A 15,828-nucleotide genomic window follows, 5' to 3' on the forward strand; every position below is an offset into this window, starting at 1 on the left:
GTGTTTGTTCTTTTAAAAATGTGTATTTCCAAAGTGTGAATCTCTCCTTAGCAGATTGAATTCACCTGAGACTACAGAGCAGCTAGTAAATTCGCAGGATGTGTTTGCTGCACGTGTTACCTTGCTCGTGATGTTGGCTCATCCTTCTGGAAGAGGGAACAGCGGCCTGCGAAACCTCGCGCTCTGCGCTGGGCTTGGGGCGAGATCCTGCCGCCTCCATGGGCCACCAAGGGGGGTGTTCCCGGGCCTGGGAGCAAGGCGGCTTCCCGGGGCTCGTCCCCGTCGCCGCTGTGCGGAGCGGGGCCGCGCGGAGCTGCCGGGGCGCCGGCCGAGACGCCCGCGGCCCCCACGGGGTTATCGGTGAAACGGGAGCAGCTCTCGGGCGTAAAGGGAGTTTTGTGCCACCTAAATCGCTTGAAACTCAAATTCAGTCAGTGCAGAAATTAGGAGATAGTAGGAGATTTCAGATCAATCCGTTTTTTTTTAAAAAAAAAAAAAAACTAAATATGTTGCAGAATTTGTAATTCTAGCAAAAGGCACAGAACTATAATGGATCGGTTCACTTAGCCTTTCCTTACCTCAGAAGAAGGTGCAGCCTCTCCTGCGATAGCATTGCCCAGGAGGCAGCAGCATCCTAGAGTTCAGCCTGCCCTCTGCTAGTGTGCATAGGTTTTCATTCCTTCTCACTGTACCGCGGTGGTGATTCACTTTGTACTTCTTTTTTCTCTTTTTCTTTTTAAAAAATATCTATTTTAGCTTTGCTCATTTGGGGTTTTTATGCATATGTTATCTAGTTGGCTGCTTAAATCAAAGCCTGTAGTTGTGAGCTGTGATTTCCCCTCCTTATCTGTTCTGTCAGTATCTATCTTAGAACTACAGGACTTTCACTAAGAGGGAAAGCTTGCGATGACACGGATCAGCCACGCTTTTTTAAGGATCCTGGTTCAGGCAAGAGCTGTAAAGTTTAACTGGAGTCTGATATGAAAAATCATCTGCTGGAAACAGCTTAGGAGCAGTAACACCACCAGGACATGATGAAAATCTAAACAGGAGAGGTGAAAGGTAGTCACTTGTGAAAACGTACCTGGAATTTAAATGTAAGGAGAAATGTGTTTCACAGTTTCATGGGTTTTAGTCTTATTTTTTTAATGCTGTCAGTATTTCCCCCCCAACTAATTTTTTGCCTGCTACTGGACAGACTCATGGTCTGTTGGAGCTCCCCAGCGCACTGCGGTCCTTTGCAGGGTTTGCAGAGTAAGGGATGAACACATGGTCATCTCTACTTGGACCAGCGTCCAGCGATGCCTCTGGAGTTACTGCAGATTCAGTTCAGTTTCTAGCCACGAAGGCTCTGTTGATCAGTTAACGTGAACCGAGGCAGTCAGACTGAAGCGTAGCTTTTGTTCCAGCTGTTAGCAATTCCGAGTTTATGTTTGATTTGAGAGTTAATGAGTCTCTATTACTTCTGACAGGGGAAGCAGTTTTACTGGAAACCCAGAACATCTCTTAAGAAATCTTTTGTAAGGGGCTTGTTCTTTTGATTGATGTCGAACTAGACTTGATTGTCGTTAGAATAGAAAATATCTTACCTAAATGAGTTTTTTTTTTTTTTTAATCACAAGGAAGAAGAGCAAAGTTCTAATACACCGGTAAGCCTAAAAAGCTTATTTAAAGTCATTAGAGAACAATAGTTCCTCAGTTTGCTCCTGTGGGGGCCTCCCCCTCTTATGCATTTCTTTTTCCTGACACTATTAAGAGAAAAAAAGTATTCAAAAGCTATTTTGGAAGCTTAGCACCCCATTCTTTTCCTCTCTTTCATGTTCTGACTATCCTTTATACTTGATAATACATAGATCAATTAATTGATATGGAGACAAAAATTAATCTGGCGTCCTGCTACTTTATTTCTCTTTTGATCTCAGGCCTAAGCTGTAGTCCATCAGGATTTTTACCTTTAACTCTAGAGGCCAGGAGTAAGCTTGTTTAAAAAAAAAAAAAAAAGGCAGTAAAAGAAGCATATCGCTTCTGCCTTTTCCATAAAAGATTGATCTGTATGATTTTCTAATAAAAATGTGTTTACACTCTCATTTTTATTAAAATTTTTCTCTCCGCCATTTGCTTTTGCATCTCCTGTGTGTATTATTTGTTCAACCTCTTTTTTTGTGGAGTTCTAGCATTTTTGCCCATGGTTTCTTTTTCATCTCACTGCCCCTTTTCCTTTTTCATTTCCTCCAAAGCAGAACCTGCATTCCTCTTATCGGAGTTATTTCCAATCTGATGAAACAAAGTCACCTATTTGTGCTTAGAAGTTTATATTGTGTTTTCCCATTCCTAGCTTATCTTCTACTAGTTTTATTAGTGTGGTCTTGTGTTCCCAGGCAAGAGTGAGCTTGCAGAAGTTGCTCCAGACTTTGGTCACTCATAGTGAACTATTTCTGGGGTCTCCAGACAACCTCCAGATTTGTGCACTTGCAAATGTTGAGGAGACAGCGAATCTAAAAAAAAAAAAAAAAAAAAAGAAGAAAAGTGGACTTAATGAGAGGGGAATTTCCCTGTGACTCTTAGAAGTGAGGAAATCTAGTGGTTTTCTCCTTCATGGATGTCAATTGTCACATCTCAATAAAAAGCTTCTTAGATGCAGTTTTGCTTACTGGGAAGAATAGCAGGTTTTTGCTGCACTAGTCATGTCAGCTGTTAGCATTACAGAATCATTAATTATGATTTTTTTTAGGTTAGTGTTTTTCAAAGCCCTTTGTTTTTAATCTGTACCATAGTAAATAGGTTCTATGCAAATTGCTTTGACAAATATTCTTGGAAGTATTCAGAACTAAAATCAGAAAACAAAATGCTGTAAAGTGTCAAAGATCACTTTGTATTTATGATTCGGGTAGGAATCAAAATTATCCAATGCGAGGAAATCTATTGCAAAGTCATGCATCAGTCTTTGCAATCCGTACTGCACTCTGGTTAAACATATGATATAAAACACGTGTGTGTGCTCAAAGACTCTTGTTTTGCCTGGAGTTAGAGAATTTACTCAAGTTATAAACTAGGGCGTGATAAGTTTTTAACCTTTGTTTATTTGTCAATCACTATTTTCACCATCAAAATCATGTGAACACCTCTATTTGATAGAAACATAAGGCAGGGAATGAGCAAAGCAGGAGCTGCAGTAGCTGCACGTAGTTTGCCTGTGCTCTGCAGGCCATGGCCGATGGTTTCTCGGGGTTTTCAGGTAAACCCTGGGCTCTCTGTTGGGAGAGCTGCGTGTTTCCTCCACACACTGTGTCTCAGTCCCTACCTCTGCTTCCCGCCTTGTGGACGTCCCCTCTGTGCCGTTTCTCACCGCGGAAGCAGGGAGCCCACGTTCACAACGGGAACGGCGGGGCTGGAAGCGGAGCCTGTGGAGCGGCCATCCCCAGCCCTGGGATGCTGCCCCGGGGCCCTGCTCTCCTCTGGCAAAAAGCAGGAGTTTTTGGGGGTGCTGCCAGGGCAGCCCGGCAGCGCTTGCTCTCCAATGTCCTGTGTGCCAGGCTGAATTCCTGTCTGTGTCTTGAGCGGACAGAATTCATGTAATTTCTCACTGTATGAGAGTATTTTTCCTCCGGTTTTATCTCCAAGTGAATTTTTGGAAATAAGTGAGTGCTGTTTCACCATTTCAGGGTTCTGCCTCATTTCACAGCCCCCAAGCCCTGAAACAGGTATAGAAATAACATCTCTTAGTGTTTCTGCTGCCTGCTGTTTGGCTTAGCTGGGAAGGCCGGGCTGGGTGGGCCACATCCTGCGGCCATGGGATCCTAAGTCCTCCTGCTTGACTCCAGTTCATTCCTTATGCACAGTTACCATCCCATGGTTTCTTTGGACAGGCCTTAAGTTGTATTTTTTTTCTTCTTTTTAAAGCAAGATGATAAGGGTATTACCTCAGCAGGTTAAATTTCAATTTATTTTAGCTGTGTCTCTGTACTGCCCTTTCTTCTTAAATCCCTCTGGGGATAAAGAGGCCACTTTTAGGAAGCCTGTGCGTTGAACTAGTTTCACCATAGCTGTTCTCACTGAAGCTAAAATATTTATCTCCGCTTCAGCTTTGATAAGGTGACTAAGCTGCCCTCAGCTCAGTCCCGAACCGGCAACGTTCCGGTTTACTTTGTTACTTTAAAATGTCTGCCTCGTGGATGAGAGGGTCGGCATCACTTTTCCCTGATCCAGGGCTGTTTGTTTGTTCTACCAGACACCCTCCTGCCCCCCGTCTCCTTTTGCAACTGCTTTGCTTTAGCCGGACCCTCCTGTATCCACAGAAATATCCGCGGATGAGGGGACACCCTTTCACGGCGCCCAAGGAAAGCGGTGGCACTGCCGGCCGCGCGTGACGTGGCTGCCCGACGGGTTAACGGAGCGGCTGCCGGCTGCATGCGGGGACGAGGGAATGCTCTGCGAATCGATTCCGGCTAATGGAAAAAATGTTTTAACAGTGAGCGGCTCAGTTCCCACAGCGAGCCGCGCAGAGTGGGAACAGCGCTCCATAAAACCTTTCAGAAGTAAATCCGCACGATTTTTCCTTTCACCGCCGGCTCTGGAAGAAATATCCGGGTTCCGCACACGGGAAAGTATTTCTTCCTGCAATTATTTGCCTTACTTTGTTAGGTAGTAAGAAAAGTTATTTCTGTCTCTGGCCAAAAAATATTTGAAAAATGTAGCCTGTTTGCGATGGCCTCAAAGGTTTAAGTTTTACTGACTTTACACATCTTTGTTTAAATAGCAAGTAAGGCAAAAAAAAGGAGCCTGGAGCTGCCTTTCAAACTACCCCTATTTAGTTTCTAACAAATTGGAAAAACAAACAAACAAACAAACAAAAACCCCCAGCCGTCTACATCTTTTCTTTACAAAGATGAATACTGCAAATGTAAATCTCCACTGCGCTTGGATCCAGGGAAAATGTTGCATCTGATGATCTATCTGTGTGTGTGCCACCTCCGTTTCAAAAATTAAGACGATTATAAGATCCGGGGAACTAAATATGTTACTTGTGAAAATAACGTGCACACGTTAGATCTGTATAAGTCCCTGTTTTGTTGTTGGTTGTTTGCTTTTTAATACACAGTTGTTGGAATTCACAGTAGTATTTACATTGCAAATTAAGATGATTTTATAAAGATTTAATTTAGGAAGGAGTTTTTCCTTTGGAAAAACCTCTCTGAATAATCTAGGTTTCAATTCAGCCTGGAGAATTGGCATGATTTTAAACTGCAGGGCATATTTGTTGTGAACCATGAACAGTCTGTATGAAACCTGGAAAAGATTTGTGAAAACAGCCTGTAATAAAAATCACACATGCTTCATAAAACACTACTTGATAGATATCACTTGCACCATTAAGAACTAAACGGCAAAGGATGTAATTTCAGTTCTGGCATGCAATATTAATCGAAAGCCTTTAAAGCATCTTGCTGATGGGATCTGTGACAACATGACATTGAAGAATTACAGACTAGAGACATCTATCTTAATCAGATTTTCAAAGTAAATGCCATAAAGTAGTTATTTTATCTTTACAGGGTCACATATCACATATACTATATAGGTTTTTAGCTTGTTTATTCTGAAACTATCAGGGAGAAAAAAATTGGCTTTTCAAGTAAGTTTTGAAGTTCAGTTCATATGTGTTACAAAGTGTTTTGTGAGGGAAAAGTAGTAAGTATTTTATAGTATAGGGGAAGAAAATTAGAAACCGAAGGCTTATGTTTGCTACAGGAAGATTTCTAAAACATTTTGGGAGACTGAATTCTAGAACATACCCAGCCATGCACAGGTATGATCAGTGTGAATATGCTGGGGGGAGAGGCAGGGATACTTTGCTAAAAGGATGTGGAATGGAAATGCAAAGTCCCCTTAGCTTGAAGTGATGCGTCTGTGAATAGCACATCAGAACAATTTAACTGAAAGACTTTTTGGTAAAAATATTTTTCTTCATTTCCTAAAGGCTGCTTTCTTTTTGCATTCGATAGGCTGTTGTGCATGATTCATTTATCTGCTTTCCAGTGCATGCTTAATCTGTAACGGGCAGGTTCCTTATATGATAGAGGAAATTATCAACATACTCTTTGTGGTTAGAAATACCAGTGTTACATGTTAGGGACTATTCTACCCCCTCCAGGGAGCTCCTCCTGCTCCTCTCCTCTTACCATCTGGTAGATCTTAGTCAGATACTCAGCACATGGGCGCCATGAGACCTTGAGCTTCTCCACAGCCAAATAAGCCTCTTCCTTTCCTTTTACAGGATGGATTATTTTTTTAATGTAATAAAATAATGTTTAGATTTAAGGCAAAATGTGTAATGCCAAACTCAGGTTTTCTTTCTTTTCTTTTTCCTTCCAAACTTAGGACACATAAATAAGGCAGTGCAATCTTTCAGAGCATACCCCGCAGTTAAATTCTCTGGTAGTTGCTCATTCTTGGGTAGTTTGACAGGTTGTCAGACCCCACAGGCAGTGTACTGATGAGGAGACAAACATTGGCCTGCTTTGATCAAGCTACTTGTATGACTTTTTCCCATTTTATATTATAATAGTATACACACACTCACACAAGCTAAAGATGCATATCTTGATCAAAGTGTCCTTGTCACTTCTCTGCATTTTTGTCATCACAGAGAAGCATGATACAGGAGCGAGTACTTTGAGGAAAAGCGAGCAAAAGCAGTGGTTAATTCTGGTTTGGTCTTTAGCTGTAAAGTAAGCAGAATGGCATAGAACAGGCTGAGAGCACAAATGAACATTTAGATAAGGACTTTTTTTCTCTAACCCCATAATTATGTGTTTGTTTTCCTTAAACACAGCTTCCCACTGGCAGGGTGAGCGCTTTGTCTTTAGGAAGCCCTGGCCACGACGGTGCCGTGGCCGCTCTCGGCCCGCGGGAAGCAGAGACTTTGCTGCCCTAAGACCCATTCGGTTCTGACTGCAGAGGTTTTCAGCCTAAATCTCCCTTTGGTACTTCAAAAAGTACCACAGTACTTCTGGGAATATGTCCTTGTGTCAGCTAGGTAAAGTTTGGAGTCCATCAAAGTTGTTTTATTCATGAAATCAAACGAGTTCTTCTGGAAATTACTTTTGATCGCTAGCAACGAAGGGTAGGATTCAGACCAGTGACCTGGAAACGAAGGGTTATCTTTTTTGTTATCCCTCTAAGACATTCAGCCTGTTCCAGCCACCTTCTCAGAAGAAGCTGTGCGAAAGGCTGAGGAGAGAAAGGAGAAATCCTGTTAGAAAGAGTTAAGATTCTTGCACACCTAGATATTCCATTACATCATGTTCACATTTAAAATGTTTATATCGTAATGGAAGTTCTGTCTTCACTTCTGTGTTTGTCGTGGAAGCTCAGCTTTAATGTTAACTATACACTGAATAAAAGACTGATCCTTATCAAATGGAAATCACCTCCTTTTCCTAGGTGAGTAGCTAGCTGACAGGTCTCAGGATCTGTCTGTTATGTGAAGACTTTTGCACAAAATGCAACAAATTAATTTTTTCATGGAGGCTTGGGGCTTGGTCTGCTTTTCTGCTTTTGGATTAACCCCTCTCTCATAAACATCTCTATCTCCTCATTATTTACTGTCACGTGCATTTTCCTGCGTTCTTTTGCATGTTATTCAAATTCAGTAACAGCTAAACGATAAAATTAATTAAATGTAAATTAGTTTTTGGAAAAGAAAAGAGAAAAAGGTTTCGTAAAAGGCTACAGCGTGTATGTAATTTACCTCTGCAATTGAAATGGCTGCCTCGCCTCAGTGTTGTTCCCTAGGGTAAATAACAATTTGCATGTGTTTTGAGAAACTAGTAGAACTGTAGTAAGGCAGCTTTCTAGCCAATTTCTTATGACTTTTTCAAGTCCTGTGCCTATGCTGACATGCATAATTATCTGATGCTGGCTTAGGCAGCAAACGCCTCAAGAAGGTGGTGGTGGTTGTACCTGAACAACTGGGGTTCATGGACTGGTTGTTGGGCCAATTGACACTTGCTTCTTGCTGCAGGAACCTTCTTGGTGAGATGGATGGGGTTGCTCCTCAGGCATCAGGCTCCTGGGCAAGGAAGCTCTCATTGAAACGCCCCATTTTTCACCATAAGCACCCCTGAGGCCATACCTGCTGATTTTTGGTGGAAACCACACCTTCCCATTGAGGGGAAATCAATTAGGATTGCCCTTAAATCCTGTTCAAAGCAACACGACCGTATCTTTCTGCAGTAAATGCAGCTTTGAAGTGTTTGTCCACAGCTGTGTTTTCAGAAGTTTGAACACTTTTTCCTCTTCCCAGTTTTCCTTCAGAATAGAAGTGTGCAATGAGGGCAAGTTCTAGCACTGTTGATTACCACTCTAACCAAGGGAGGAAGTGATTCCTTTTAGGACTCAGGTGCCCCTGCATTGCTGGCATTAAGAGTCCCTCTCTTCTGGCCGTGGTGGCCTGTGCAGGAGCAGTTTCACCCATGCAGGGGCAGTTGCAGAGCCCATGGGAGATGCAACTTTGCCACAATCCAGTACTCACTGAAACTCCCCTTGTCTTTGGCTCGTCCCTATCTCTGAAAGCAAGAATACAGGATTTTCCTGCCTGTGGCGCTCATTTCTCATTCAACCTACGTGAAATGCTTAATATCAGTGCCTCAGTTTCCCTACATATGAAATGAGGCTTAAATCCGGAATGTTACGATGACGGTGAGAAGCTCAGTTATGACACAGGCTTTTATAGTTTTCTCTGGAAGTTGTTTAAAAAATCTGAAAGCAGTTCTTTAGCTATTAACTCCTTAAAAGAGGAGTAAAAAAGTGAATCTGAGTCAGGCTTAAATATAGCCTTTGAAACATGACTGTTGTGATGATTATGTCTTCCTCACAAATCAGTGCTGTAAAATTGAAGTTTCTTTCAGAAATTGCTTGGCAATCAAAAGACCTGTGAATTCGGAAAATCTGGCAAGCTGACGGAAAGATTGAAAGAGCAGTCATCAGCAGTGTCTCCTTCAGAATGATGGCACGGGGGTGAGGAAATGGAGGGGAATGCGGATTTTAGCTCGGTTGCTTTGTAGATAATCTAATCTTGTTAGACTTGATGGGATCCAGTTACTATGCCAACATTCGTATCCACCTGTAGCTCTCGCAGAGTTAGAAAAAAGGTAGGAATTATTCCAGTGTTTTCAAGCATTTCCGATTCTGTGTAGGCTGCGGTTTCCCTGTCAAATCCAGTCGCGTTTGGACGCCAAGAAATGCCGCCCGACAGCACGTTCTGGAGGGAGGCGAGCGAATCTTGCTGTCCAAACTTTATAAAGTCATATTTATCATCCTCTTCTACTTCTCTTTTACTCTGTACCCTATAGGCGTAAGCTTGACTTGGTGACCTTCAATTTATTTTCTATCTTGTCCTGTAGCGTTAGTGTCAGTAATGTTTACATGCGGTACGGCAGAAGGGCTCTGTGGGGTGACAGCGAATATCTGGGGCAATAATCTGAATCCCAATCAATGGAGGAAGCAGCTGGGCCAAGGGATGAAGAATAGTTTTCCTCCTCTAGCAAGTTACCCTTGTACTTAGTGTAGCTGTTTGTTCTGGGAGCACGTAGCAGCCTTTACGGAGCCTCTCGCTCCCCGGGAGAGCGTGTGCGATGGTCGCAGGTCTGCAGGCGGGTGGCACGGCGGTGCCCTGCTCCGACGCGCCGGTGACCAAGCGAACAACGTTGTTTTTGGGTCCCTCTAGGAGAGCACGTGCTAAAGAAGAGGATATACTGGTGCTAACGCTGCAGCAAAGCAGATTGAACAGGTTAGAAGGCTGATTTGCAGCTGAGATTTTTACATGAGATGAGAAATGAAGGAGAGAGATTCCAGAACCGTGTTACAGATTAGAGGAACTGCAGAGGTGACCATGGCATCCCCATTCAACAGGGCTAGGCAGGTCGGAGAGCCCAAACAGGGAGCAAAATAGAAGACAGGTCACCAAAACAGTTTTAATTGATTCGTTTATCTCATTAAAAATAAATAAATAAACAGGACTTAATTTTGCTTGTAAATTTTTCGCATAATGTGAGTAGTAATTTGTACCTAACACATATATGTTCACACGTGCACATTTTTCTTTTTGTATATAATATACGGACACAGTTAATTCTGCAGCAGCTGAAGAATAGCCTTAATTTAACTCAAATAAAATTTTAAGTAGACATGGAAAAAAAAAAAAAAACCCTTAAACCTTTGCTGGTGTTAGCCTGTTAAATTATCTTGTAGCTGGCTTTTTGAAATGTGCCTTAAAGCCCTGGATAGTGATTCTAATCATATGCAGTGACACACACGGTTGGTAAAGACCAAGCTGTAAAGGCAAAGGATTTTTTTATGAATGTTTTAGGGTTTTCTTTGTTGATTGATTGGTTGTTCTTTGGTGAAAACATTATGGACTATTTAAGTGCTGCCACTGTTTCAGTGCCAGATTCTGCATTATTGTCTTTTATGACAAAAGCCACATCAGCCACACCAGAAAGCTGGAGAACGGGATTCTCTATAAAGAAATTATTCCAAAAATAATTTTCTGGTGAAGTTTAGCATGTCTGTTCCTTAACAATTTCATGTTTTCTGATGTTCACAATATGATAAATTATTCACTGTTATTTGTATAAGTCACCAGTAAGTTTTTGGAAGCATCTGTACTTTTCCCAGTGTTCTCTGGACTGCTGTATTGGTTTTGAAATAGTTCATCTTTATAACCAGTTACAGAGAACTATTTATGATGATGAAACAACTCCTTTGAGAAGTACACCAAAACATTTACAGCACAAGCAAAGTGCGGGCCTTGTATCCTCTGCTCTGCTAAGACTTGCATTTTGTTGCTAAGTGTGTTCTGCTACGTCTCTTCAGCAAATAGATTGCAGTGTGAATTACAGATCATCCAAGAGGGGCATTTGGTAGAAGCTCCTGCCAGAGCCCTGGTCAGCAGTGAGCAGATTATACTTGTCACTCCTCGGTTATGTGTTACAGTTCTAAGTGTCACCAGACATCTCTAAGTCGTTACCAAAAAAAAAAAAAAAGGTGTCTGGAGGGTTTTGCTGCTGTGTGCTCTGCTTCTGCTGTGTGGCGAGGTTTGTCTTCTCCTGATTTGCTAACTACTGGATCTACAGGACAGATTTTTAAATCCTAACATTGCTGGAGGTGCTTTGCTGTCCTGAGGCTCTGGTTTTAAGCTTTATGGGTGTCATGTGCTTTCATTAAGCCGCAAAATATTTCCACTGTTGTTCAGATTCAAATGGCCTGACTCTCTGATCACCTGTGACTTACTCCAGAACGTAGCTACACTGCGTAGTGGGAAATTGGAAAATCTGTGCCATGTGTGTTCTAATGGATGTGACGGTCATTAAGTATATGAGTCTTCTGACGTTGTAATCAGATGTGATTCAGTCTGTTAAATATCCATGAAGCAACATCTGCTTCACAGAGTGACCTTCTGCTAAAGAATACTTAGCATCTATTAGCAGATCATAGTGCAGATCTGCCTTATTTGAAATGCACTAAACTGGAGTAGTCTACTGCTGTTTAGCAGCTAGCTTGCAATAATTTATTGCAGTTAAATAAAGCTTAAAAAACTCCATTAAATAATTATAGGGATTATATGCATTTCGAAAACCTTTGTGTTCTACTGAAATTACCCATTTAATTTCAGGGTTGGTTTGTTAAAAAAGCTGAAATCTAAAGGCACATTAGGGGATCTGTCAGATGCTGTTTTCTGTAGGTGTTAATAAAACCAGATAAAAAAAAAAAAAAAAAGGAAACAAATTAAAACCAAAAGCAATTTTACCATCTGCTGTATATTAATTAGAACTTTGCGTATCAAGGGTAAACTTGCTCTTAGAGAATGTCACTGAGTGTCTGCTAATAGAATAATATGCAAATATATTAGGTGATAGGATTATGTTGAGTTCCGCGTCCTCCTTCAGCCGCGGCGTACGCCGAGGCGCTGTTCGTATAACCAACCTTGGGTTTCTTTCTCCTCAGAGCAACCTCCAAATAACCAAGGCCAGTCGACGCTGCAGCCGTTGCCACCTCCTCACAAGCAGCACCCAGCCCAGCACCACCCATCCATCACCTCGCTTAACAGGAACTCCCTGACAAATAGGAGGAACCAGAGCCCGGCGCCGCCGGCTGCGCTGCCCGCCGAGCTGCAAACCACACCTGAGTCCGTCCAGCTGCAGGACAGCTGGGTCCTCGGCAGTAATGCGCCACTGGAAAGCAGGTAACGCCTCGCGGGCCGCTGCAGGCTGGGGGGTGTGAGGGGATGACGGGCACAGCCTCGGGAGGGGTGACCGGCAGCTGCTGCTTCCCGGTATTCCGTCAGCAAAGTCCAAAACTTCAGCACTTCAAGGGAAAATCCATGAGTTTGTCCCACCGTTTTCCTTTAGAAAGTGTTTTGCAAAGTAATTGGATTTAGGGAGTATCGTAATTTGTAGGACAAGTATTTTCCTTCCTGTTAGTAACATGACTGTTTACTGAAAACATTTCTTGCCTCACCTGCCAAACTTGTATGTGTCAAACATATCCTGCCCTGCAAATCAAGTGTCAGGGAACTTTCACTAACTCCTGTTTAACTCCGACCCTAGCCTCTGAAGAAATACCTAACTGAGGAAAGATGTTTCTAAACTTTTCTAGGCTTTCATAAGAGGGAAAGGCTCACTTAGTTCTGCTATAATGATAAATTTGTTCTTGTTCTTTCTTGTCTTTGAGAATTGATAACTCATTCTAGGAAAGAAAGCAGCTTATTTAAAGGATGGCACAAGCTTCTTTGGATGCAGAATGATCTATGATACAGAATTATCTTTAAAATTATTTCATAGGACCCACTGGCAGAGAGCTGAATTTACCTAGAGTGATTAATTAATACTCCTGTAACAGTCAATCAGCACTAATTTTCTATTAGCAAAAACTGTAATAATGCAATTTAGTCATCAAACTGAACATTTATACCTATGTTAAAGCTGACAGTAGTTCTTAAAAATAGTTATGAAATCATTTAAGTGGATTCTTTGAATTCTCTTAAATTATATTTTGTAGTGGACTAACAGATAGTCAAGCTGATTTTGCCTAAGTAGTTTAAAGTCTATCTTACCTTAAGATTCTATGCTAGGCAGTTTTGTCCCTATAGATGTTTCAGGCAACCCTTCTATCAATCTTTTGGGAATGGCTATTCCATTTCTTAGGGTTCATAGATCCTACTGTATTGCTTAGGAAATGTAGACACTGTGGGGCAGGATTCCAGTGCAGGGATTTCATCATCATATTCAGACAGTTTTGTAGATATCATAAGAAAAATTTTTCTTACAGAACTAGTGAGTGGGCCGGAATGCACTAATAAGATGTTGGATATTTTCAGGATAGTTATTTGGTCTTCAGAAGCTGTAAGATCTTCTATGTTTTCTTCTGTTGCCGTAAAGTTCTTAACGTGTTTGTCAAGAAATAGTATTTTAACAAGAATAACACTTCCATCTTGGAAGAAATAAGTTCGGCCGAATAGAGTCAGCTCATCTTTTAAACGTTGCTGATGAAAAGCTAAGGGTATTTTAATGTTTGAGCTCTGAACACTTGTGCGTGAGCTGAAATGCGAAAATTGCACATGAAAACTGACACAGCCCTTCTGTCATTTCTCTAATATTCACATTTGCCTGGAACTCTTAAGGTGAAGAACCCATCTTATTTGTCATTGATTTTTCCCTTTTTAGTTAAGCTTCCCTATTGAGTGTGATTCTTGGGCTCAGTTTCAGCTATATTAACAACTCTCTACTAGGTCTCTTCCTTCATCCATTTTTCTGCCTAGAAGACAGTTCGCTTCTTCTCTGACAATATTTTACCTTATGTCCATACTTAGTTTTCTTCTTCCTCTTCTTCTTCTTTTTTAATCTTAGGTGCCTGCTATTTTGATGTGTAGAATGTGAATGTCAGCATGTATACCTAGCCATGTTTCTGTCTCTTTAGGCTCATATTGGTGATGAGTGGCATAAAAATGACATATAACTTGCTGTGCTGTAAACTGGAGAGTGAGGAGGCTGTTTTTGTGTATGTGCATGTACAGGAGCAGAGTGTGTTTGGAAAATCTGGACAAGATTTCAGTACCTATCGTTTTGCAGTACTAATGTTTTGGGGCTGTTTTTTGATATATGCTTTATAAGGTTGGGTATAGTTTTATATTTAGTATGTTATGGTATGACATGGTTCTGTGCAGAGTTAATATTTTTGTGTAAAGCATGGTGTTACTGATTAAATGGATGAACTGTGAAGTGGCTGATCAATAACATCCAGCAGGAATTCCCAGGCTTTTTTTAATAAAGAGACCATCTTTCCTTAAATTTTTCTGAGGGCCTAATGCCACAACTTGCTTTCCATGAGTGCATCTCTCATCTTCGATGCACCTTTCAGTGACAGTGACTGAGCAGTGGCAAAATTTGTCTTCACTCTATTGGGGGTCAGTAAAATTTACCTTTAAGGAAAAAAGGAAGTAAGAAAAAGCCTTCAGGTTTCCTGCAGCCTTCGTGAACTTGTCCCTGGCATTTTATGGCCTTTGCTATTTGCCCCTTCCCCAGCCTCCTGCGAGTTAGGTTCAGCTGCAGGGGCAATAGACCTGCTGGGGAAGTGAGCACCATGGTACAAGAATAACTTTTGAAGGAATAAAATAGCAGAGATGTGTTGAATAACTTTACAGTTCATTCCATGGAGTACCGTTTGGATACCCCAAATTATACAGATGTGTAGCAACATGTCAGGTGTCTGAATACTGTAAGCAAGAATTAGGTAAGCAATTGTTAGCAGATTTTTAATCTGAGTGTTTTTATTAACCTACTAGTTGTTAATAATGTGTTCTTGAGCATCAGTATCACATTAGTTAGATTTTCATGGCTTTGCATTTTAGTAGTATCATTATTATGGATACTTAAGCTGAGAGGTCTACTGAGATCTGAGATCACTTACTTATGTTTTCCTGTAAATATTTGAATGTGTGAATGTTTCTCATGCGTGATTGCATGTATTAGAGAGGTTTAAAGGGAGAGTAAGTTAAAATTTGGAAATCTGTTGATAAAAGCAAGTTGGTATCATATCTTCATGTCTTTCTCAGGCCACATTTCATTAATTTTAGCCATTGAATGTCTAAGGTAAATTTATGAGCAAGAAAAAATGTACATATTCCACTGCAGCAGTACTTGTCTGAAAATGTTATATAACTTCATCCAGAATCTGTGCTAAAGAGTGAGTCAAAGAAGGAAGATCTTTGCTGTTTCTTACTTAATTGGCAATTTTAAATACCTAAGTTTGTTGAATGACAGTATTTTATATGATAGACAGTGGATTTTGTTGTTCATTAGGCCGAAAAACTAGCCTGTTTTTCTTAGGTTTTACTAATACTGCAAAGTCTTTTCTTATCCCTAAACAGGCAGTTAAAGACAGACTAGGTAGGAAAGTTGTTATATTCAGTTACTCATCTACCAGTTTTCCCAAGGAGAAAGAAGGAAGTGATTGAAGGAATATTTGATGACTGGAAAATATTTTCAGTGTTTTTGAAGCAATTATAGAATGTGTCAGAAGTGACACTGACAAAACCATTCCTAGGATGTGTGACTTGGTTCTGCAAACTTTATCTAAACTTCCTTTAAGCATGTGAAGGTTTGAGGAAGTTTGAAAGTAGGATAAGCATCGAACAACCATATGACGTGACTGGGGGAGAGTGCCAGCGAACCTTGTAATTTTAGTATTGGTTAAGGTGTTGATAGTGTCCAGGGAAGTTTGTGTCGGTTTGTATAAATGCTGATTGATTGTCTGCAAAAGCACAGTCTT

At 41.1% G+C, this 15,828-nt stretch overlaps 1 protein-coding gene across 4 annotated transcripts in view; it reads left to right on the forward strand.

Annotated features, from left to right (window-relative positions):
* The window catches only part of TENM3 (teneurin transmembrane protein 3), a 292,279-nt gene that overhangs the window by 154,204 nt on the left and 122,247 nt on the right, over positions 1–15,828 (forward strand). For all 4 annotated transcript variants that reach the window (XM_088524633.1, XM_088524634.1, XM_088524635.1 and 1 more), the window contains one exon: positions 12,007–12,244. In XM_088524633.1, the coding sequence (XP_088380759.1) occupies positions 12,007–12,244 (238 nt within the window). The remainder of the gene's footprint in view (positions 1–12,006; positions 12,245–15,828) is intronic.

Source organism: Tinamus guttatus, unplaced genomic scaffold, assembly GCF_059628265.1.
Source record: "Tinamus guttatus ecotype Peru unplaced genomic scaffold, ASM5962826v1 Tinamus_guttatus_pri_ptg000213l, whole genome shotgun sequence".
Classification (NCBI taxonomy): domain Eukaryota; kingdom Metazoa; phylum Chordata; class Aves; order Tinamiformes; family Tinamidae; genus Tinamus; species Tinamus guttatus.